Below are 25763 nucleotides of genomic sequence, written 5' to 3'. Positions count from 1 at the left end.
TCCATCTCCGCGGAGGGTGCGAAGATGGCCTGATCTTACTCATTCATTGGAGTTCCGAATTCAAATTAAACCCCATATTGTGTTTTATTAGCATGATTGTTACGATGTAGTGTCGCAGAAGCATACAAATAGCAAAACAAACGTGTGAATAGTGTTACCTTAACCAATCAGTAACGGACTTCGCGGGTGAATTCTGCGTCACCAGTCTCAACTCTTTGCTGATTGGCTAAATAGTGAGCGAACTGAGCTAGGAGGGTTTCGCCAGACATTCTTCGGAGCCCATATCTTTGGGTGGAGTACATAGGATGGCAACTAAAACATGCCTCTGTACCACCTTTCGGTGAGTATCGCAGTGTGAGTGTGGAGGAAATTAGAGAAACCACCGCTGTGTTTTTTTTTTTTGCCTTGAAGACGGCCGGGCCACATGCTGTCTGCTTCCAGGACACAACAGAATCCCTACCCTGCTGCTTAGACAAGAGAATGTAATACATCCAGACAGAGTGAGGGGTGTGAGCTGTGTACAAAAACCACGCGGCTAGTGCAAGAGTGCAGTCAGCACTACTACTTTGAAAGCATGCTGAGTTTGCCTTAGATCCTTTATGGCACTGTGGTGTGTGCGTGTGTGTGTGTGCGCGTGTGCTCGTGTGTGTGTGTGCTTGTGTGTGTGTGTGTGTGTGTGCAAGTGTGCGAGAGTGTGTTTGTGTGCGTGTGGTTGTGTGCGTGTGTTTGTGTTTATGTGTGTATGTGTGTGTGTGTGTGTGTGTGTGTGTGTGATTTAGAGTGTGGCTCGGGCCGTATTTTTCTGTCCGAGCCCGGCCCTCAGCCGACAGAAAAGTGATCGACCCCGACCCGAGCCCGAGACTATTTAAAATGTTTGTGTCCGAACCCGTCCGAAGCCCGAGACCACTGTAATAACAACATAACCTGTGCGCAAGCAAGATTTTCTATGTGGGCTCCTCCATACTCAAAATAGCACGTGATAAATAGCCAAGATAGGCAAAGACGTTAGGATGAGGCAATTTGCAGTAGCCTAATTTAGTTACGCACGCATAGTAAGTATAAACACACACACACACACACACACACACACACACACACACACACACACACACACACATGTGACAGCGCACCTTATGTTTCCTTCGGTTAGACTAACCAGAGATGTTGGGTGCGGTGACCAAATGCATGGGAGGGGCGTGAGAGGATAAGAAAGGCGAAAACTAGGGAATACGTTTTGGATGCAGTCAGCACGCTATCGAAGCATTTGTTACGTTACTGTTAATGCAAATAAATCCCCGCGAGCCCGGTGAAGCTGCTGCTCCTTGTTGTTAAGAGGGATGGGCTATAATTTAACCCAGAAGAACCTGTTCGGCCCCCAAGAGAATGTCATTTCCCCTGATGTCCATGCGGTCAATATAAAATCAGGAAAGGTTGCACGCGCATAGTTACAACTGTACAGTAAAAGTGACAACAATTAAGAAGAACCTACGTGAAGGACATGATATGTCACAGCGGACAAAGTAGTAACAGGAAACCTCTCCTACCTTACTCCACGTAGCTTGTGCATCTTCTTAGTTATCCATATTATGCTCCTTGCTAGCACATGCTGGAAATGTTATCCTTGGCGAACAATGCAGTGACAAACTTCGTCATTTTATGTTCAACATTCAAGACAGCCTCGGCGTGCTAAAACATGGCCTAGGCTACACTAGGCCTACAACAAAAGACCACGCGTCCGCTGACAACTGTTGATTTGGCGCTTATTAAGAAAACAAGTTGACTAGGCATCCCTACTCGGCTGACTGGGAGTGAGCGTCCATGTCGCCACTGGTAACTGGCGCGCGCATACAGCCAATAATAATCACTCGCACGAGTAGCCTACCAACATTTTCATTTATGCATATTCAATTATTTATTTTTTAATCACAAAACTGCCGTTTGCATGAACTGAAACGTTTCCTCTGGTTGTTTATAATTTTCACAATGTAGGGCTATGTTTGCTTCGAGCCCGAGTCCGACCTGAGTCCGACAGATATTCTATTTTTTTTGTCCGAGCCAGGCCCGGCCCATCGGGTTCCGACCAGGCCCGTCGGGCTTCGGTCGGGTTACCATGCTCTGGTGTGTGTGTGTGTGTGTGTGTGTGAGTGCGTTTGTGTGTGTGTGTGTGTGTGTGTGTGTGTGTGTGTGTGTGTGTGTGTGTGTGTGTGTGTGTGTGTGTGTGTGTGTGTGTGTGTGTGTGTGTGTGTGTGTGTGTGCGCGCGTGTGTGCTCGTGTGTCGGGGTGTGTGTGTGTGTGTGTGTGTGTGCGTGCGTGCGTGCGTGTGTGTGTGTGTGTGTGCGTGCGTGTGTGTGTGTGTTGAGGCGGGTATGGTGGTGGTCGGGTTGTGTAGTAGTCAGCAGCTGCTGAATGCAGTGTGATGTAGTGTAATGCATCATGCTGTGAAACACCTTCACACATTTCAGCTGACTAACTCATACATAACTGACTAACTCCATATTTGTGTACAAATGAGTGTACAATGTGTACAAAGGAGTGTACAAATATTTGACGGGTACTTGTGCAGGGTTTTTTTCCCCGCCTTTGTCAGCCTTAATTTGACAGGGAAGGGATGGGGTATAGTGGTAGAGTAAGAATCTGGATCTGGGCTTGAACCCAGACCATCGATTCTGGTGTAGGAATCCCCATTACCACCTCTGAATCAGTCTATAAAACATACAGATACCGTACCCAGGGCCGGATTAATGCACAGGCTAGATATGGCTGCAGCCTAGGAGCCCCCACCTGGCAAGAGGCCCCTGAATGGCCAAAAGTGAAAAGTAGTAGAATTGTGACAGGATATAATATTGAAAAATTCAAGTGTTGTATTGGGTGCAGCTGGTAGACAAGTATTACTTAATTCCTAATTCATAATTATGACACTGTCTATGTAAATTTGTCGCAAAAATTGACTTCCAGGGGGGCCCACAGCAACATGCAGCCTAGGGGCCCCAGGCCGTCTTAATCCGTCACTGACCGTACCTGATACAGGTGCCATGCGTTGAGGTCCCCAACCTTTCTGGGTCTGAGGCCTAATCAAAATCATCTATCTCATCTATAAAAATCATTGTTTGCTTTTCTGTATTGATAAAGCCCTGTTGCAAACCAGGTTCAGTAACCTGACGGTAATGGTAAATCAGGTAGTAGCCCCTTAAAGGTGGGGTTGCAGGTATGACATTACGTTGGGGGAAATCCCCCAGGATTCTAAGGCTCTACATAGACCCCTATGAGCCTGCGGAACCTCCAACGTGATGTCATAATAGTAGGCCTACATTTTCTTAAGATGGTTAACCTACAACCCCACCTTTAATGCACGCCGTACCTCCTGTGGCACGCTGTAATAGAATAGACAGTGAAAGTTAACTACTATACTACTACACTACTATGACAGTGCAAGGGGTCTTTAGTAATACATTGCGACTTGGTCATTGCCATTCTGGTAACAGGTCATTTATAATGCCGTGTCTTAAACGGAACAACCTGTACACATCATTTTCATCACAAAATGTCTGTAGAATATTTATGAACAGGCTTGACACTTTCTGTCGGTTAATTTAGCCAGGCTTTTCAGTTAACCAGTTTCTTGAAATAGCCTCAGTGTGTGCCTTCGTTTGAGCTGCTGGGGCATACCATCAGGACAATGCTCCACTAGAGCCTATTCATCTGCAATGGATTCCTCCCGACAATGGTCTCTTTTTTTACTCACATCCAAGCGATCAGCAGCAGGGTGTCAACAACACGGTGCTCATACCTTACATTCTGTTGGTGGACATAAGGATGGAAATCGCCGTTAAACGCTGTAGAGGGGCTCTGTCTGGAATGTCCGGGGGCGAATAAACACGGAAAAATCTGAAGAGTGCTGTCCTTTGCTTCCTTTAGACATAAGGATGGAGATGTCATGATATGCTGAAAATGGACATGAATTGTAGAGAGTAGTAGTAGAGAGAGTAGTGAATTGAATGGACATAAATGGGCTGCAGACACACACTTCACCCATGACTGTTGTACACCCATTGACACCCTGCATACACCGTCTGGCATTCGTGGTATTGCCATTGCCCTTGATGGGAAGCTAGGGATATTCTACCCAGGTCTTCCTCTATCCTCAAGTCGGTATCCCTTCCCACTCACTCAGCCTCTAATATTATCATCACCCTGTGCTGTCCATGCTGGGGTGTTTTTGTGGTCCAATCTCTTCTGTGCTGCGCTGGGAGCTACAGTACAATAGGGTCCTGGCCAGTCAGTAGCCATCTGTCAGCCCCTTTTGGAGGGTGCCATGGCAGGCATGGCATACTGGCAAACGGGCTAAATAATAGATGCCCCAGGCCTGGCATGGGCAAACACAAAGGCGTTACTGTGTACTCGCAAAGCTATTGTGGGCAAAATGATGCCTAACTCAAATTGACTGAGGGTCACAATCAAAATCTGGAATGAATTCGAGGACCGAAATAAATATTTTTTTTATAAGCTGGACTAAAATTGTGAGTGCATGCACGTAATACTCATAGTTAAATTTCATTTCATATTCGGTAGTCCAAGTGTGCATGCACACATTGTGTTGCATAGGAGTGTTAGCTGGAGCCACTCATCACTCATCCTGTGACACAATTTATCATGTTCAAGTCTTGTTACGCTACACATTAATGCAATATGTGGGCCAACTCTAATGCACATTTCTAATGATCTTGCAGGCCGAATAAAATAAGATTTGGCCTCCGGGCCGGAGTTTGACTTCCTCGCCTTAGCGCTTTGTCACATCGGGGCCACTCCTGAAGTCTGTACGGCAGCACCTTGGAGGTAGCATGCTGTTCAGGGTGGGGGGGTCACCCCAGATCTTTCACACTGACCCACATATGTGTAATGATCCATGAGTCATACATTAGTCATTGTAATATAACAGCACAAGAAAACAACAGAAGAAAACAGGTCTCAATATGTGGTAGCAAAGATACGACTATACAGTATACAGTACTTGTATATGCAATATTATACATGGCAAACATACTTCATCAGTATCACAACACTTTCTCTACAAAAAAAATAAAAACATTGTTACATAATTCACACTGGGTTAATTAAGGTGCTCTACGTAGTCTAGGTGGTCTGCCCTCCTACGTTCAGCAACACAAACACCTCTTGCAGACATGCACAGTCAAACACAGACACACCGCCCATACATCCGCCCACTCAGTCCAAGTGTCATGCCCACATTGATCCAAATGATCCAGTACAGTCAGTGTGACGTGCCCCCTCTGTGGTCCTTGACTTGTTGTCCCTGTGTTTGCCTGACAGGGGGATGACTCCAGCAGAAGCGGAGATCAACTTCCTGGAGAATGCCAAGAAGCTGTCGATGTACGGCGTCGACCTGCACGATGCCAAGGTAGAGTGGAGAGCAGACAAGGTTGTCACACTACACCAGAGGGAGAATGAAAAAGCATTCCACCCACAAACTGTCACTGTTGGACATACAATACACGTCATAACCCCACTTTATTTATTTATTATTTAAATTTTGTATGTTTTTAAAGTATTTTTGGATGGCTTTTTGGCCTTTATTATTACAGGACGGTTTAAGAGTAGACAGGACTGGGAGAGAGAGATGGGGCAGGGCATGCATGCCCAAATGTGGGGGGCTTAGCGCGCTGCGCCATAGCGTAAACCCCCATCCCCCCTTATCTTTTATTTTAATTAGTTTGACTAGCTCTGAAAATATAAATCACTGCTATTAGTCTGTCTTCACAATGGTGTGTTGAAAATGTACATATAATCATGTCACATGCACATGGACAACTCTTATTTGTAATGATATTACCTTCAGCTGTGTGTGTGTGTGTGTGCGTGCGTGCGTGTGTGTGTGTGTGTGTGTGTGTGTGTGCGTGTGTGTGTGTGTGTGTGTGTGTGTGTGTTTTCAGGACTCTGAAGGCATTGAGATTATGTTGGGTGTTTCAGCCAGTGGCCTCCTAATATACCGCGACCGACTGCGGATAAATCGGTTCGCTTGGCCCAAAATCCTCAAAATCTCCTACAAGCGCAGCAACTTCTACATCAAGATACGGCCTGGAGAGGTAGAGAAAAGCAAGGTCTTTCACCAAACTTTCAGCCATTCTTACATTATTTACCAAAAATGTTGCATGCTATTTCCTAATGCCATTGTTGTGGGATTTGATTCAAGTTTTAAAGCATAGAGGAAAAGTAATGTCAATGCGTGCCAGTTCGTGTCGGTTGAGGAGAAGAGGTCAGTACCGGTATTATTGTATATACTCACTAACAGTTGGAGAGAGAGATAACGTTTAAATTGCATCTAACATGAAGAAAGGTACTAGCCATTATGTTGTCATTCAGCTGATGTGAAAAAACACGCGCTTCAGAACGTTAAAAGTAAAGTAATTATCTCCCTATGTATTTGTTCTAATTTTTTTGCATTGATGATTTATCAAATGAGTGATTTATAACGTGTCCAATTTGCTTGAAAGAAGAGTTATACACTATTATTATATGGTGTGACGTCATCGGTCGAATGCTCCATTCATTTCAACGGGGCTCCCCAACGTTCGCACGTCTGTTATTTTTCGATAACGGACGGGTTGGTCTATAACAGACCGCTGTCAATGGCAACAAGACGTTTCACTGCTAAAGCGACTTTTCAACTAGACTCTAATCAGCTGCTGTGATAGACAACACCTGTTGTCCTGGCTACCTAGCTGTTGCCCAGCGGTGTTCCACAACGGCACTGTTTTGTTTTGCGCAGCAACAATCTTTTGACATTAAAAACTATAATAGACTTAACATTAAATAGGCCTAAAGAAATGTCCCCGCCATGTGTGAATCGTTTAAGTATATCCATATAATAAGCGGGTTAACTTTCGGCGAGTCGGTCGCTTTGTGGAATAGCAGCACTTCAGAGAGAACAAGACCCCTCTGCTCCGTGTCAGGGTCTAAAGATTCTCTCTGTCGTGCTGCTATTCCACGGTAGCGACCTTCTCGCCGAACGTTAACCCTTACTTATTATATGGTTGTGACGTCATCGGTCGAATGCTCCATTCATTTCAACGGGGCTCCCCAACGTTCGCACGTCTGTTATTTTTCGATAACGGACGGGTTGGTCTATAACAGACCGCTGTCAATGGCAACAAGACTTTTCACTGCTAAAGCGACTTTTCAACAAGACTCTAATCAGCTGCTGTGATAGACAACACCTGTTGTCCTGGCTACCTAGCTGTTAGCGGTGTTCCACAACAGCACTGTTTTGTTTTGCGCAGCAACAATCTTTTGACATTAAAAACTATAATAGACTTCACATTAAATAGGCCTAAAGAAATGTCCCCGCCATGTGTGAATCGTTTAAGTATATCCATATAATAAGCGGGTTAACTTTCGGCGAGTCGGTCGCTTTGTGGAATAGCAGCACTTCCGCTCCGCGTCGGGGTCTAAAGATTCTCTCTGTCGTGCTGCTATTCCACGGTAGCGACCTTCTCGCCGAACGTTAACCCTTACTTAATGCACTTATAATAATAATTGGTTTAATTATAGTTCATTTATGGGTTAGGAGAGGTCCACAAGTTCATGTCGACCCCTCTATGACAGGGTTAAACTTGCTCTGTCGTCCACACTGGGACTCGGTTCAATTCCTCGTTGGAGCGGGGCTACCAGAAAATACCCATGAAGTCTAATCATGTGGGCTGTCTGTGTAGCCCTCTTTAGCCCAGAGACTATTCATTAGATTTGACAAATTCATGGCAGAGCTTTCGCGTTCTGAAGCCAGAGCTTTTTCCACCCCAGCTGCATGAGGCGCATACATACACACAGACAGAAAACAATTGCATGACTCCAGTGCATGCTCAAGAACCCCTTGGTGCCAGAATGTGTACCAGTGCCTCGCAAATGAATTTTAGCTTGTACATTTCGAGTCATTTGTATCAAAAACAATCGCAAGACACAGCGTATTATGGGATGTGCATGGTAATGTAAAAATTTTCCTCTTCTCTTTTGTTTATTTGTTGTCGTTGTTGTTGTTGTTCCATATATCACACTATTGTAGTGCTGGTAATGATGTTCCAAAAATGGCAGCCATTTTGCTGATGACTACTTTGTGTTGTGCCTCCCTGCCTGCTGCTGGGTGTTATTTGTACAGCCCTCACACACATGTCAGGTCATCTAAAAGACGCCGAGATTAATTGAAAAAGTTGCGCTCCCGGAACTAATTAGCTATTTTCACAAACAATTACTGCCGTTTTCTCTTCAGCCGTCAGTGCGTGCCGTGAGCTGCTGCCGTGTGGGAGCTGCTGTGGCGCCCTTGCTGAAGGCAGAAGGAGTTGGGAAGCCATTTTCTAAGGGAATGAGCGGGGAGCATTTACTGTGCTGTGTCTGCATGGTGGGCTGGCACACAGCTGCCAGCAAGAGCCACATGCAGTACGTAGCACTTAATGAAAGGTGTAGGGGTATGTGGGGGGTGTTCTGCTGCCCGTCCGCAATGATGACTCATTTGGTTTGTGCAAGTGAGCAAAGCATCACTTACAGTATGGTGCCTTCATCATGTACGGAAAAAAGTGTCACTACTCAACAGTGGCGGAACAATTACACACAGGGCCCCAGGACAAAACACTGACAGGCCCCCCCATACGGCCAGCCAAGGTCATAATAGGGCCCCTGCACAAATAATTAAGGGCCCTGGGCCCAGGGGCAAATGCCCTGCTCGCCCCTCCTGTTGGGCCGCCCCTGCTTCTCACACAGTATAATTGCCGGTGACTCAACACTGCCCCCTAGATTTACCCCCACACACAGCACCACTGTGGGATTGTCCAGCAGCACTGCGATAATTGGGAGCTCTTCAGCGGCATACGCATGAATACAAACAAAATAATTGAATGCAGGCGACAGCAGGGTAAGACCCTGATTGTATCCATATCATCTTTTTAATGTGGAGCACAAGTGGGGCCTTTAACTGCCATCATCGGTGGCGCTGCGCGGCTGCACGCTCTGTGCACAGGGAGGGAAGCGATTCCTCTGCAGTCTCCTTGAGAATCCCTGGCTGCTTAAATGTATGCTGATGAGATGGCTGGATGCTATAATGGTGATAATGTCCTTAGCAAACCTTGGTAATGAGCATCTGTAGTCCTCGCAAAACTATCCCTCTGTCATCACGGCAAGCAGGTTCATTAAACGAGCAAGCGCTGAACACACTATCTGGCCTACTTTGGGGTTTTTCGGTGTTTGTGCACTGTCTGTGTGTGTGTGTGTGTGTGTGTGTGTGTGTGTGTGTGTGTGTGTGTGTGTGTGTGTGTGTGTGTGTGTGTGTGTGTGTGTGTGTGTGTGTGTGTGTGTGTGTGTGTGTGTGTCTGCATTGGTGCTGTATGTGTGTGAGTGTTTGTTTGTGTGTGTGTATGTGTAAGTATGTGTGTGTGTGGGGGTGTGTTTGTGTGTTTGTGTGTGCGTATGTGTTTGTGTAAGTGTGTGTGTATGTGTGTGTGTAAGTGAGAGAGAGAGAGAAAGAGAGAGAGAGAGAGAGAGTTCGTTCGTTTGGTTGCCACTGTTGTCTCACTGACACCACGTTGACACTTAACATTGTGCACCCTGTCCCTCACCACTCATCACCCCCACCCACCACCCACCCCTCTCCAAACCACTGCCACACTCTCTGCATCCCCTTTCACCACCAGTACGAGCAGTTTGAGAGCACCATTGGCTTCAAGCTGCCTAACCACCGAGCTTCCAAACGCTTGTGGAAGGTCTGCATTGAGCATCACACCTTCTTCAGGTAGGGAACGGGCGGTCACTCACTAACACTTTCGGTAACACTTTATTTTAGGGATACATCTATTAGCGGTAATACATACAATGTGCCTGTATAAGTAACTTGTAAGGCATGTACAAAGCAAAATCAAACAAGCATGTATTCGCAAATGTCTTGTTCATGCACAATAAGGGATTTATTACCAATTTAACCTTAGTAAGGATCTAGTAGGCCTTAGCGTTTCCTTCAACATGATCTCCAAAAATTCCGTGCTCCTAGACACGGATGTTAAGGGCACAAAATCCGTGTCCAGGAGCACGGATTTTGCCAAAATTCCGTGCTCATGGACACGGAATTGTTTTCCGTGCTCCTGGACACGGAATTGTTTTCCGTGATAGACACAGAGAAGTGCTCTCTCTATAGGCTACTCCCACAGCTCTATGTTTCCACAGTCTTGTGTTTTCTCAGGATTTTCCTAATTTCAAATATTTTTTCTCAAAAAAAAACATTTCCTACTGACAGGTTAGGGTTAGGGATTGTTTTGGTCTGGGCACAGCTAGTTTTCTTTCATTCATTATATGAATTTGATAGCCTAGCAACCAACTGGAAAAGGTATTTCTCAAAAATATGTCTTTAATGAGAGGTTAAGTTTAGGGAATCTTTTGGTCAGGGCACAACTTGAATTGCTATAGCATTATTTTGTTTAGGATTAGCATTTGGCATGCATTTTCTAATGATAGAGTTACACAGTGCTGTGGTGATAGCCTATAGAAAGCACTTCCATGTGCCCATCACGGAAAATAATTCTGTGTCCAGGAGCACGGAAAACAATTCCGTGTCCAGGAGCACAGAATTTTGGCAAAATCCGTGCTCCTGGACACAGATTTCGTGTCCTTAACTGTTAACATCCATGTCCAGGAGCACGGAATTTTTGGAGATCAGGCTGGTTTCCTTAGTACATGCCTTACAAGTTACTTATGCAGGCATTAACATTGTATGTATTAGTGCTAATAGATGTATCCCTAAAATAAAGTGTTACCACACTTTCCAATCTACAAGCTACACTGCATGTGTACAGCACTGTATGTGCTTTTAGCCTCCGGGCTTTACCTGCAAAACCTGTAAATCCCTAGCCTGGCGAGCCAAACCCCTACAGCTAAATGCTGTACAAATTTAATTTGCGGCCACTAGGGGCGTCTTGATTTCTAGGCTAGTAAATTCCAAGATGATTTGAGGATTTTTTGGTGTTGTACCTGATGATCAGAGTATATAGACCATAGGGAATAGCAAACGTAGAGAAATCCCCCTGTTAGACATGTATTTGAAAGGGGTATGAAACGAATAGGCCTAACAAATGTACAGTTACTCCAGCAAGCCGGGCTGCACTCAAAACACCCCAGGCTGAAGCGCTGGTGAGAATGGTCTGCTTACGGCATATGCCCATGTGTGACAATCAAAAAGCAGCACTTCACTGCACTGATGGATTGTGATGTGTCATCCTCTGGCATGTTTTCTCTTGCACCATGGAAATGTTAGACAAATAAACTCCCGGTAGTTTGTTAAAAAATATATATTAGTGGACAGTATAACAGACATAACCCTGGGTAGTGCCGCATAGTGACATCGGTTTGACTTGCGTTTCGGTGGTTCCTTGGACTTGTTATAATGTTCTATTATGTAACATGATATGTGATATTATATAATTTAGTATTGTGTTTTTCTTCCAGTCTCTTTAGCTGCTAGTTGAATGATTGGCAGTTTCAGCGTGAAATGCAGTTGCATAACCTTATTAATACTAAATATTTCATGCATACTAACCAAAATCCCCAGCATTGATGGACATCCTACACAGTTTTTTGCACTGAATTGAATATACGTAGAGTTGTAGGGAATGCAACGTTACAAGGGAGTGGTAAGGTTTAGAATATATAAAATTGTAAGGGAGTTGTAATGGTTCAGATGTATATTTATTTTTTGTTGTATTACGGATTCTAGGTTGGTGTCTCCTGAGCCTCCTCCAAAAGGCTTCCTGGTAATTGGCTCCAAGTTCCGGTACAGTGGGCGCACTCAGGCCCAAACGCGGCAGGCCAGTGCGCTGATCGACCGGCCGGCGCCCCAGTTCGAGAGGTCCATTAGCAGGAGATACCTGCTCTCCCGCAGCTTGGATGGAGGTACGCTTGGACTTCTTGCTCGTGGATGTAACCTATACAAACACTGACCAAAGTAGCAAAGTTGTAATCAAACTTAAAGGAGAAATCTGGTGTAAAATGGCTTAAATAGTGTTAAAACATGACGCTGAAGAAAAACTCTGGCCACATACCTTAACTCCATTTGTGCCCTGCACTCAGAATTCGAAGGGCTAATCAGAATTCCAAGAACTAGTTGAAATTTGGCTTCTGCTGTGATGGGTCGGCACCGAATTATCCATCGCAATAAATCTCGATTTTCCACCCATTTACGACGCTCAAAGTTGCCCAAAACTTCATTCTGTAGAGTCGCGGAGTTGTTGACATTTAAAAAGAGGCATAGAGAATTTTGGTAGCTTACAAAGTTCTCTATGTCATTCTTACAGCCTGCCTCACAGCTGGATACAGCCTGTTTACACCGGATTTCTCCTAAATTGAGGTAGTAGTAAACCAACGCACACAAGGGAACAAGGTACAGGTGGCAGAATGCTTTCTTGCTCAAAGTATAAAGAAACCGAACACTCTTGCCAGTGACAATTTTTGCACGTTATAAAAAACCTTTTGCAATTAGGCAGACACTGCAGTGGTGTAGTCTACGTAAAAAAGCAGGTATACGCAGTATACCCACCTGAAAATTTCAGGGATTTCAATATACCCACCTAAAATTGACTGATTGATTATTTAGAATAGCACAAATATATAGCCTACAGTACAGTATACCCCCGTCAAAAACATGCTCAAATATAGAATATACCCACCACAAAAAGTAGACTACACCACTGAGACACTGTATCATCTGGCAGCTGTGGCAGATAAATTGGGGGAGGTCGAACCTGCCCAAGAACATTGGGATCCATCACATGAAGCACAATGTGGATTTTAAGAATCTTCCACCACAGTACAGTACAGTAGGCCGACCTCAGGAGAACACACATCCTTTTATAGACTCTTCAAAAACTCCCCCTATTCCCAGAGGGCTAATTAAAAAAAGTATTCCTCCTTTGGTAACTCACTGCCTTTGAAGTAAGCTGGCTACCGACGGTGTACATCTTTTACCCTCTCTCTTGCAGGCAGTGCATTGTGTTGTTGGTGTGGTGAACGGCACATTTTTTAAAACAAAGCAATTTTTTGGTGAAGATTAGAGTTGATCATGCCACTCACTCATATGCTTGCTCTTTGGTGTGCGATTCTTGGTCTTCCCCTGGTTTCCAAACTGGACATGTTTGAAAACATTGTTGAGTTGCGCTTACCCACATCTAGCTACTCCAGCCTCGTTTCTATTCCACTGCTCACTAACACTTTCATAGTATTTCTATGTAACTAGGGCTGTAACGATACACGCAACTCACGATTCGGTTTGCATCACAATTTTTGTCCTAAGATTCAATTAATTTTTTTTAAATTTATCTTTCAAACTTCAACTAATTTGGACTTTTGCTTTTCTGAACTGAAGGGTAACAGAACTTCTTGCACCACCATACAGTATCGTGACAGCGTATCACAATTTCTCGGTTCGATACAATATCATTACAGCCCTACATGTAACAGATAACATCCTTGTACTCTTCTGTGCTTGTGTCCTTGTACTACCTGCTCAGATGCGGCTCTGGGGGGGAGTGTGGACCGCATGTCCCAGCACAGCTCCAGCGCTCGCACCCCTGTACTGCCCCAGGACGACCTGGACCAGGACTACGATGACGTCACTGACCAGGAGCTGGATCTGGAGCGGGACCAGGAGCGAGTGTCTGTAGACAGCGCCCCCAGCGGCAAGGGAGTGGAAATGAAGGTAGACTACGTCTTTTTGGGGGGGGGAGGTGGTGTCAACCTGTTTTTAGCGGGGATGTTATTTAATCACCTTCAGCCTTCACCTGGTTGCCACAATAGTCACCTTCTTTAGTAAGCACACTCTTTGATGATAAAACCGGAAACGCTGATGCTAAGACTTAAATCCCGTATATGACAGCTCAACTCCTACGGTCTCCCTCTTCCACAAGACTTCGTTTTCAGCTCTGGACGCACTCTCTATTCTGGGGGTGTACATTTAGACACACTCTTGCGCTTTAGAGGGGATCTGCTACAAACAGCAGCTCAAGTAAAAAATATGAAACTATTAAAATATGCAGTATGCCTCAGGGTGGGAGTAAAAACAACCACAGAATTTTCGCCCGCTGTTAATATTTATTTTCTCCTTTCATATTTCTGATGTTGGAGACTCAGTGCCTTGCTCAGTGCTTCCCCACAGCAGCAACAGTGAACTCCAAACTAATTATTTTCACCAACGAGCAGGTGTGAAACAGATGTCTCACTGACATCTTACAGATTTATTTACATTTTACTTTAGTTTTATTGTTTTTGTAATAGGATTTTCCAGTTCTAGCATAACATGAAATGCTGTCCATAAATTACTTCTTGGTAGGACCTACGTAAATGTAGAGTGTAATGAAATGCATTTGAAGACACTTTGCATCAAAATGTTGAACGTTGAAAATCACTATCATGTTTCAGCACCTTGCTTTCTCGCCTGTCCACCCAACCCAGATAAACTCAGTTGCGTATCTTGCACAGGGGACGATGATAGATGAAATGTTGAGGTAATGAATTGGCCACGGTCAGGTTATCTCGACTTGAGAACAAAAAAGAGAGCACTCCTCTCCCTTCTCCTCTGTAGTCCCTTAATGCGCACCGTACCTCCAGTGGCACGCTGCAACAGAGACCGTTTGGTACAGCAAGGAACTTTGGCCGTAATAGTCAATGAAAAGTTAACTACCATAGTACTACAATACTATGACATAACATAAGGCCACATTCTGATAACAGCAAATGTATAACGGCGTGACTTAATGGGTTAAGCAAAACATCTTAATGCTCACACACCTGACGCCATGCTAAGCTAACACCTGGTATTACAGTCGCTCTCCCCTGTTCTGCTCTTGCTTGCAGCTGACTTGTTAATTGTGCTTCCCTCGGCACACTCTTCTTCTTCTTGCCCATCTGTCTAATCTGCTGTCTCCCCTGTAGTTCCTGGAATAGAGTTCCTAAAGCCGCTCCTGACGCTAGCTTCCTCTTTCTTAATCTGCTTTCACTGCCGCCCTCCCTTTACTGCCGCCCTCCCTTTACTGCCACCCTCCCCTGTTCCTCTCTTCTCTCCCCTCCCCTGCTCTCCTCTTCTCTCCCCTCCCCTGCTCTCCTCTCCTCTCCCCTCCTCTCCATCTAACCACTCCTGTCCTCTCCTCTCCTCTCCTCTCCTCTCCTCTCCTCTCCTCTCCTCTGCTCTCCTCTCCTCTCCTCTCCTCTCCTCTCCTCTCCTCTCCTCTCCCCCGCTCTCCTCTTCTCTCCTCTCCTCTTCTCTTCTCTCCTCTTCTCTCCCCTCCCCTCCTCTTCTCTCCCCTCCCCTCCCCTGCTCTCCTCTCCTCTCCTCTCCTCTCCTCTCCCCTGCTCTCCTTTCCTCTCCTTTCCTCTCCTTTCCTCTCCCCTCCCCTGCTCTCCTCTCCTCTCCTCTCCTCTCCTCTCCTCTCCTCTCCTCTCCCCTGCTCTCCTCTCCTCTCCTCTTCTCTCCTACTCAGCACCCTTCCTTCAATCTAACTTGTATTTGACTCTCCTTCTCTTTTCTCTTTTTTTAATCTCCCTCCTCTTTTCCCTGCACTTTCTCATTCTTCTCCCTTTTGTCCATCTCTCCGCTTCCACTCTATCGTTTTCCTCTCTCGTCCTCTCTTACTCCGGCTCTCTTATCACTCCTAATATTTCATGTCTCATTCTGAATTGCATCTCTCTTTTCCTCTCCCACTTTACTCTTTTATCTCTTTATTCCTCCTTTTATCCGTTTTCACATGCGCTCTCTCTCTCTCTCTCTCTCTCTCTCTCTCTCTCTCTCTCTCTCTCTCTCTCTCTCTCTCTCTCTCTCTCTCTCTCTCTCTCTCTCTCTCTCTCTCTTCACTCCTAATATTTCACGTGTAATCTGGCCCCTTCTGCTGACACCTAATCCATCTTTCCCTTCTCCTCTAATTGCAACTCTCTCTCTCTCTCTCTCTCTCTCTCTCTCTCTCTCTCTCTCTCTCTCTCTCTCCATCTTACCTCTTATATCCTCTCCTTCTCCACCCTAACCCTCTGGGCTCTCAGACGGAAGATGCTGGCTCTCCAGTAGACGCTAAGGCAGAGGTATATTTTCTTCTGGTGACTGTGACCGGTCGTCTGTCAGTGTTTGTTTGTCTGTCTCCAACATGCTCACATACACAATGATAAGATGGTCACTACCTACTGAGTGGGAGTTATTGGATGCGGTGTCTAAAACCAAGGAAATAATGGCCATATAATTATCGTCGAATTTTTCTTGATCAAGATACACCATAATCATCAAGGCCCCAATTGCCAAATACCGGCCTTATCCTTTAATCCTGTAGCCGTAGTGCATTCTATGAAATAGATCATAAAGATTATTTATAGGCAAGAAACGCTCGTATCTTTGTGACTTTTATCTGCTGTCATTGATCACGTCTCTGAATACTGAGTCATAGTGTTGAAAGTGTGCACTGAAGCTGAAGACCCATGCTGCGGAGATCCTTTGTTGTACATCTCTCTCATTGTCTTGGAGAGTCTTTCGATTTCCTCTCCTTCCAGTCAGCTTGAAGTGCTGAGTTATTTGTCGTACTGTGGGGTTGGTTGTGAGAGTAGAGAGAGAAATACATCAAAGTTGCCGCCACGGAAATAGAACACAGTTGTGGGGAAAAAACATTAAGACAGGGAATAGTTTTTTTTCTGATTCGGGAGTGCGCAGCGTGGCTGTTGTGATGCGGCTGAATCGTTCTTTTCGGGCACCTCTGTCGTCGAGGGCTGTCTCCACTGCACCACTCTGCATTTTCATGATTGCATCTGCGTGTTGATTAGCCTCATTGCTGGCTCTGATTTTGGCCTACAGTATGTATGTATTATGTGTCTTCTTGGAGCGTTGGTGAGAAAGAGACTCTTATCTCACCCCGTATGTGATTGTACGTCTGTCTGTCTGTCTGTCCTTCCATAGTGGAATGGCTTTGGTTCAAATTTGGCCTGGATCTGGGCACATCTCATCCAGGAGCCAGTGCTTTTTTTTTGTCTGTGCGTCTGTCTGTCTGTCTCTCTGCCAGTCTCTGTCTGTCTGTCTGTCTGTCTGTCTGTCTGTCTGTCTGTCTGTCTGTCTGTCTGTCTGTCTGTCTGTCTGTCTGTCTGTCTGTCTGTCTGTCTGTCTACCGTATGTGCTGCATTGCTTGTTTTACTGTCTGTTCTTACCTTCAGTGCTCTGCCTCTCTGCTTCTGCCTCCCTCACTTTGCCCTTTTGACCTTTGCCCTGTCTCCTGCACCCCTCCACCCCCTGCCCCATATCTGTCACCCTGCAACTGCCTGCGTCTCACTCACTGCACCACCACACCCACCACCACCACCCCAGTCGGACCAGGACATAACCCCACGCCCAAAGCAGGAGGTACTGGTTGTGAACACACAAGGTCTCTCTGACCCGAAGTCTTCTGTGTCTGATTATGTGTGCGTGCATTCTACACATGGCGCGCTTGTGTCCGTATCAACAAGAAGTGGAAAGTTCCAGAATATTGATCCCTTTTGTTGTGGTCACCATTGTTTGCCTGAGCATGCATCACATACTGTACAGTGCTAGTGATTGATCCACTCTTGAACTGAGTTAAGTGTTTAAGTGGATGCTGCCACTTAAACAAGATATATATGTGTGTGTGTATGTATTTATGTTATCTAGAAACATACTTTCGCATGGATTCTTTTCCCACTTAGCTTATGACAAGCTAGCTGCAAAAAGCCTCATCCTGTAGACTAGATGTGTGAATACAGTTCCCATTGTCTCAAACATTCACAGTCATTGGTGTGTCCTGTCACAGATTTGTAGTTGTTTTTTTTTTTGTCAGTGACATTCACCGCTATCTTGTTTTTTACCCACAACCCCCTGCAGCAGTTCCTGGACAAGCCTGCAGAGCTGCTGCAGAAGCACCAGGCCAGCATCAACGAGCTGAAGAGGGCCCTCCGGGAGCCCAACAGCAAGCTGGTCCACCGGGAGAAACGGCTGTCCAGCTCCTCGCCTGGCAGCACCCCGGAGAAGAAAACGGTAAGCGGTGTTCTGCGTTTTTTTTACAAGCTGCCATTTCATGAGGTGTAGAGATGTATTTCAAGTATGACTGTAAGAATGGCTGCTGTTACTACTTGGAAGAGTATCCTATTCCCGAGGCCGGGGATAAGCAGTTATAGAGCACACTTACGGTATTTGATCCATACTATCTTGTAATGTGGCTGAAGGTCAGAGTATAAGATTTTATAGCTTCTGTCTGTGCCAATCTTTTTAAATGGTGACTTTGTGAAGGTCAAATTTTACAAGCAGCTCCACTTGGCTTTGGAAGTAGATATCAAACCCACCTCTCTTCCTGTATAATGATTTATGTTTTTTTTTTTTTTAAACTGACCTAACACAAAGCATTAGACAAATCATTAAAGCATTAGAGCATGTTATGCCTCTTTTCCATTTCCGTTTTTTCTGGTAGGCCTACAGCTCGTCAAAGCACAACTCGGCCGACACTTTTTGCTTTTCAAATTGGCACGACACGTAGAGCAAAAGTGGCGGCCGAGTAACGCTTTTTCGAGCTGTAAGCCTATCAGAAAAACGGCAGTGGAAAAGTGGCATTAGAGATCATATGATAGAGATTAAGGACATTGAAACTCTTACCTTTATATCAACACATAGGCCTCAGTGGAGTCCGTATTGATTCAGGAGGAAGAGGGTTGTCAGAGAGACCACCTGGCCGCCGTTTTAAATGAGGAAATGACCAAGACGCCCGCCAATGTAGCTTCATTAGGAGGCCGCTCCTCTGAGGATAGAGAGGGGAAACTGAGGGCTGAATCGCTAACAGCCAAAACACTTCACAGGAGAGACGAGGCTGAAGTAGTAGCTGGCAGAGCAATGAGAGGGGAAACTGTCAAAATCCCATCAGCGGCAGACTCGGGGATATCCTCGGCGGACAGCGTTGACCATTCTGGTTCGACTGCGTGGGCTAAACAACACGAGTGTGGGCCTTCTTCACAGAACTTTTCAATAGAGAGTGGTATTTACGTCAACGGATATACTCAGGCTTCGAGGAATGGATTTCGAGGTTCAAGGCAGGCGTCAGCCGGAAACGAGAGGAGGCAGCGAGAAGGGGGAGAAGGAGGCGCAGAGCAGGAGGAGGAGGAGGAGAAGAAGCAGACGCCCGTATCAAAGGAGCAGCCACGTGAGAACACAGAGGCTCGGCCCGGATCAACAAAGAGAGCCCCTTTGAAACCGGCGAGATCAAAGAAGTGTAAAGTCAACAAGGAGCCAAATCCGCAAGAGCAAACTCCACCAGAAACGGGATGCAGTTCAGGACCCGCCGCCGAGGTCTCACGGACCGTGGCGGCGAAGGATGAGGTGTTCCACTCACAGGAAGTGCGGCCAGACTGCTCCTCGTCCGAGCATTTGAACTCTCATCTGTACTTTGAACCCAGCGCCCCTCTCAAAGATAAAGGAACGACTTCTAATGGCCACTACACAGCAACAACCAGAGGCCTTTCACAGCACACACACCAGGATGTTCAAGAAGTTCCAGGAAGCTTCTTCATGAACTTTGACGTTGACGACAAGTTTCTTTGTGAAGATCCCGTCCAGGTTTTCAATCTCTTGTATGGTCCCAAGTTCTCAGCTTCCGCTGAGCAGACGCCAGTAGCGCCTCTGAACCCTAGAGCGCGAGAGTCGGACATTGCAATGCGCAACAGACAGATGTTTAGGAGCCACCACGAGCACAGCAGTTTCCCGCAGAAGAACTACAGTATGGTAAAGACCAAGAGGACACGTGTGGTAACTGCTTGGCATCCGCTTGTTCAGTCAGTCACAGGAACTAAAAAAAAGCATCGCATGAAATCTGCATATCCATACCCCGCCCCTTCCTCCCCCGACTTGCATTTGTCACCAGAGTACACAACAACAGAGCATCCTCACTCACCTACTAAACAGGGGATTTAAAAAAACAAAAAACAAAGAAAAAGGGTTTTTTTGTTTGTTTACCCCTCCCCTGCAAGGGCTCCAAGGACATGAGGCTTGACTCTCGTTACTCTGCACTAGTTTGGTTACAGTGATCAATTGGTGGCGAGGCCTTGCTCCGGCCTGCCCTGCCTTTGCCTTTGCCTTTGCCTCCGGTCCTTCTCTCCCTTCTTCCTGCCCAGCTCAGCATCTGCTTGCCACATTGATATATAGATGCCAGTAGCATCCCCCACTTTTTTCCTCTTTTGCATAATTCTCATTGCTTAAGCATCTGGCTTGTACCTGTACTCTCTCCCTCCTCTAACTTTCTTGCTCGCACTCACAGTTCTCTCCCATGTCCGATCTCCCAACATAGCCTACAGTACATCTACGATCTCCCCTCCCTCTCTAGTAGGCAGTAGTGGGGGGGTGTCATGGGGGGTGCACACATTTGATGATCTTGCAAGGAGTTAAATGCTTTTGCGCAACCCAGCCCCCTCCAAAAAATTCTGCTGCTGCTGCTGCAACCTTGACAAAAAGGGAATGAAAAAAAACCTAAAAGATGCTTATTCACCTGAGAATATCTGAAGTGAAGTATCACACCATTAGTTTGAGGCATTAATTGGCTCCTGTGTTCATGGTCTACTACACATCAAATCCAGATGTTGTTAATTTGATGTGAACCCAGTTGCCATGGCATCGCATCGCATCGTGTCTATTACAGACAGGCAAAAAAAAAAAAAAAAAGAACATCCTAAAAAAAGATTTTGGAACTGGCGCCAAGTTACTCAGCACATGTTTCTCAAGGGCAGGAAATGTTTTACCTTCCTGGAGAGACGCCCAGTAAATGTCAGCCCTTGAACTTCTCCAGGGCCTCCCACACGGGCTCACCTAATAATGTTGGCAATGCCACAAAGACACACTGCTTAATAAGCTGAAATCAGTTTCGGCCCCTTCAGCCTAGTCCCCTTGTGTGCTGCTTCATACCTGGTGAACCATGAGACGAGGGGGCAAAAGTGCTCTCTCTACATCCCAATGCGGACCTAGAGAGGGACAGCTGACTGTGACATGTTGTTTTCCAAATGAGCATCAGCTGAAACGGTAACACTTTATTTTTTAGATACATCTATAAGCACTAATACATACAATGTTAATGCCTGCACAAGTAACTTGTAAGGCATGTTCTAAGCAAACGCTAAGGCCTACTAGGTCCTTACTAAGGTTAAATTGGTAATAAATCCCTTATTTTGCATGAACAAGACATTTGCGAATACATGCCTAACAAATGTTTGATTTTGCTTTGTACATGCCTTACAAGTTACTTATACAGACATATTGTATGTACTAGTGCTAATAGATGTATCCCTAAAATAAAGTGTTACCGCTGAAACTTGTACTTGGCTGTTTGGAGAAACCATCTTTCAGATATCATCTCCATGATACCATTTGTTGCCCCAGCTCGTTTTGGTTGGACCACGTGTCCAAGTCGAAGGGGGCCAACTGTGTGATGTGATGCTGAAGATGGAGTGTCTGCAAATGGTTTTCTGATGATACCAAGCACTTTCCATGATGTAGTGTATTGATGATGCCGAGCTAATTTGCACCCCTCACAGCTAGCTTGTAGGCAGTGGTGTAGTCTAAGTACTTTTTTTGTGGTGGGTATACTGTATATTTGAGCATTTTTTGAGGTGGCTATACTGTATATATTTGTGCTATTCTAAAAAAATGGCTCAATCAATTTTAGGTGGGTATACTGAAATCCCTGAAATGTTGATGTGGGTATACTGCGTATACCTACGTTTTACGTAGACTACACCACTGCTTGTAGAATGTTTGGCTTTATGTCTTTATTTATTTACATTGTCTTTTGTTCACTCTTCTGCAGGAGCCTGTTGCCACTCCTGCCATTCACGCTGAGGCTTTTCCTGACTCGCAGGTATTGCTGTATTTTCTGTTATTTTCCATCTCTCTGCTTTATTTTTTTTACTCGAGTGACTGTTAAAAAATATCTCATGAAAAACCTCATGAATGAATCATCACATTTTTTGACCTTTTACCTAGTACTGTACTCTTCGAAGAAATCTTGCTCATGAATCACCATCATGTTGATTCATGACTCAGCCATCTAATAGTTGTAGTTTCTCTTAGGGCAGTCATGGCTAAGCGGTTAGGCCGTCAGACTTGTATTCCAAAGGTTGCTGGTTCGACACCCGACCCGCCAGGTTTGTAGGGGGAGTAATTAAACAGTGCTCTCCCCCATCCTCCTCCATGACTGAGGTACCCTGAGCATGGTACCGTCTCATCCCACTGCTCCCTTTCGGACGCCATTGGGGGCGTGTGAGGCATAAATGCAATTTCGTTGTGTGCAGTGTACAGTGAAAACTTGTGTGCTGTGGAGGGCTGTGTCACATTGACAATGGGAGTTAGAGTTGGGCTTTCACTTTTCACTCACTTCACTTCTATGTTCTGCAGAGGGAGCCTTGGGAAAGGCGCCTGGGCTCCGTGTCGGAGGACGACCCCGACCACGAGCTGCTCTACCCGAGGGAGACCCACCTGGGCATCGAGCGCAAGTGCTCCAGCATCACGGTCAGCTCCACGTCCAGCCTGGAGGCCGAGGTGGACTTCACCGTCCTCATGGACCTCCAGTCGGGCATGGAGGAGTTCTCCCGGGGCATGAGCGAGCTGGGGGAGAAGGACCTGCTCATGACCGACTTCCCGGACACCAGCTCGGCCTGGATCATGGGAGCGGAGAAGATCGTGTTCCCCGTCGACCAATGTCCTCTCCCACCGGCCGCTGCTGTAGAGCCTCCTCCCAGACGCCCCGAGGTAGACAACAATCTCCTTCCTCTCCTCCTCTACCGGCCAGGACCACATCTCTCTCCACATCTGGACAGATCAGATGCATGACTGTGTGAATCTATGTGTCCGACCAAGTATGTGACAAACCATTCCATTTTTGTTATTATTTCCACATTTTTCTTTACAATTCCACATTTCTAAAAACTCATTTTAATTCAGTTATTTTTCATTTATGCATTAACCCAAGCATTTATTTGTGTCTCCATATCAATTCTTTAAAGTCTCTCCAATTTATTTTTTCTTGTACTCTCTCTCACACACAGCTTTCTCAGAAATGTAAATGTCAGCACAATGTGACTGACTAACTCCTTTTTTATCTCCTATGCTACCACCCGGCTCTTTAAGCCGTTTGTGCCCAAGAAGGCACCACGCACTGCGCTGAGAGCTAAGAAGGGGGCTGGTGAGGTGGCCTCGATTCCTGCATCCAGGAGAGAGGCGATGGAGGAGACCCAGCTTCCTCCACGACCTGTGAGCAGAGAGGCCAGTGACGTGGTAGCCCCTACCCCGGCCCCACGGAGGACCGATATAAAGGTGGAGACGCAGCCTAATGGCTCTGAGGTCACTACAACCATCATGGAGTTCACAGACCAGGTATGAATAATATTTACAATGCCTGATGATAACATTTACTCCAGCTTTATTAACTAGTCTTTTGTAGCTATAATGCATATACTGTGTACACAAATGCACTATGAACCCTTTTAGCCCAACTGAAAATGTATCTAACAGAGGAGACACAACTGCTGGGAGAATTTATACTGAATTTACACTGTGAATATACTATGCAGCTGTGCTAACTGCTAAGTTGACTAATGAAACATGAAGTTATTTTACAGTTAATGCCCACATTCATTCACATGTATTTACAGTGCACTACCAAACATCTAAAGAATTATGTATTTTATTACAAGCAGTATTCTAGTACTAAATCTAAACATTTTTGTCTATTGCACAATTGCAGTTCAAGTAACTATAAAGTACCCTCATAATACCCTCAAGTATGAGTCCACATGTTTCGCCAGTACAGCACATTATAAACCCTATATACAGTACTATATGGATACTGCTAAAATCCAAAAGCAGGTTGGAAGCACCAGCAGATTTCCATTAAGTCTGAACCCATTATCTCATATCCTCCCATCATCCATTTAGATAATCCCCCATTCACAGCAAACACACGTCTCTAATCTGGATCAATCTCACAGCTCCAGTTCCTCTTTAGTCATGGCACTTTAGGCTGTTAACGTATGTTTCTCCTGTTATCCCACAGGATCACAGAGGCAGCACAATCAGAGAAGCATCCTACACAGTTTCAGAGGGGGGCTCGCCTGTGAGTAGCTTGCTGATAATTTCTACACAGACTTGTTTACATAGTTGATGCTATCATGACAGGTCAATGGCCATTATAACAAAATACATTTATATTTGCAAAGAACTTTAAACATCTAAATACAGTGTTTAAGGTTACAAAAAAAATCACATTCACTTGGGAAAGAGTGATGTGTCAACTTGTAGTGTGAAGTGCGTAAATGAAGAAATGCTAGTAAAGTGCTTAGGTAACTCTTTAAAATAACTACCTATAAACAGCTTTATAAACACTTTATAAATAATGAACTAATTATCAGCTAAATGTTTATGTTTTATAAGTTGATTCCCACCCCACTGTGCAGTCATAGTTTGGTTCTTTCTCATTTACAAACATTTGTAAATGCTTTGTTAAATGTTAATTATTATTAAATGTCAATTAAGTGCTTTTAAAGCTTTCTTGGGTAGTTATTCAAAAGTGTTACCAGTGCTTATACCGGTATTGGTTTGATACAGATAAATGTGCCATATGCCAGAGAGGGATCTGGCTCTCCACTCATCGTAACAGAGAACGTGACATCAGCAACCACCACTCATGTGACTAAGGTAAGGGCTATGTAGCAACACCTCCTTTGTTCTAGAAGAGGCAATTCAAGGTGAGGGTGAGGGTGATCGAAGGTGAGGATGTGCTTTGAGTGTTAAATGTCTTGATTTGCCATTGAACATTGTTGGGAACGAGTAAATTCAAATGATGTTTATGTGTGGTTTGAGTGTAAAATGTTTTGGTTTGTCAATTCAGACGCTGTTGAAGAGACGAGGGAATTCAAATGGAAGTTTATGTGTGGTTTGAGTGTGAAATGTTTTTGTTAGTTGGAGGAGAGTGAATTCACACTGAGGTTTTTGTGGTTTGTGTGTAAATTATGATTTGTCATTTCAGGTGTTGGGAGTGTAATGGGAGTGTATGTGTGCTTTTCAGTGTAACAATGCTATGGTTTGTCATTTCAGACGGTCAAAGGGGGTTATTCGGAGACGAGGATTGAGAAAAGGATCATTATCACTGGAGATGATGACGTGGACCAGGATCAGGTGAGCTTTTGTGTATACTTATTTATTGCTTTTCTATATTTATTATTCCATTAGAGCTTATGAAAATCTGAAATCCAAAAGCTGTCAGTGGCACGTCTGTGAGTGACTCATGTTCTTTTTCCACACTTGCTGTTTTTCACTTCGCAGGCGCTCGCGATCGCAATAAAGGAGGCGAAGCAGCAACATCCTGACATGTTGGTAACCAAGGCTGTGGTTGTCAGGGAAACAGAATCTTCCACTCAAGATCCACACCAGGAATGTTAGGTAAACATCTCATGCCAATCCAAAATGTTGCTTTTAATTCCTGGTGGGCATTTGATGTTTTTTTTCTCCTGTAAAAAGCTTGACTATTACAAATGCACCGCTGCATGTTGATGAGAACATATTGCACAGCTCAGACATAACATGAAATATTTTACTCAGAGATCAAAGATGAATTTGACACTTTCATTTAAGGTTCTAGTCTAGTCTTGTCTAGTTGTAGTCATGTAGTGAGAAAAGCGTAAATTTTCTTCTTAGAGCAGACGTCACTAGTCTTAATTAT

General features: G+C 45.1%; 1 protein-coding gene across 1 annotated transcript in view; it reads left to right on the top strand.

The window, feature by feature from the left end:
• si:dkey-178k16.1 (band 4.1-like protein 1) overlaps positions 1–25763 on the top strand; it is a 52324-nt gene that overhangs the window by 24468 nt on the left and 2093 nt on the right. The window contains exons 7-23 of the mRNA XM_063207816.1: positions 5329–5416; positions 5949–6101; positions 9693–9790; positions 11762–11937; positions 13551–13738; positions 16069–16107; positions 17369–17404; positions 17900–18052; positions 18683–19002; positions 19333–19807; positions 21855–21905; positions 22442–22795; positions 23174–23419; positions 24099–24158; positions 24650–24739; positions 25139–25219; positions 25367–25483. Coding sequence (XP_063063886.1) covers positions 5329–5416; positions 5949–6101; positions 9693–9790; positions 11762–11937; positions 13551–13738; positions 16069–16107; positions 17369–17404; positions 17900–18052; positions 18683–19002; positions 19333–19807; positions 21855–21905; positions 22442–22795; positions 23174–23419; positions 24099–24158; positions 24650–24739; positions 25139–25219; positions 25367–25483 — 2725 coding nt within the window. The remainder of the gene's footprint in view (positions 1–5328; positions 5417–5948; positions 6102–9692; positions 9791–11761; positions 11938–13550; positions 13739–16068; positions 16108–17368; positions 17405–17899; positions 18053–18682; positions 19003–19332; positions 19808–21854; positions 21906–22441; positions 22796–23173; positions 23420–24098; positions 24159–24649; positions 24740–25138; positions 25220–25366; positions 25484–25763) is intronic.

The sequence above is a fragment of the Engraulis encrasicolus genome, chromosome 10 (genome assembly GCF_034702125.1).
Source record: "Engraulis encrasicolus isolate BLACKSEA-1 chromosome 10, IST_EnEncr_1.0, whole genome shotgun sequence".
Classification (NCBI taxonomy): Eukaryota; Metazoa; Chordata; class Actinopteri; order Clupeiformes; family Engraulidae; genus Engraulis; species Engraulis encrasicolus.
This window is presented reverse-complemented; position numbering and strand designations above follow the sequence as displayed.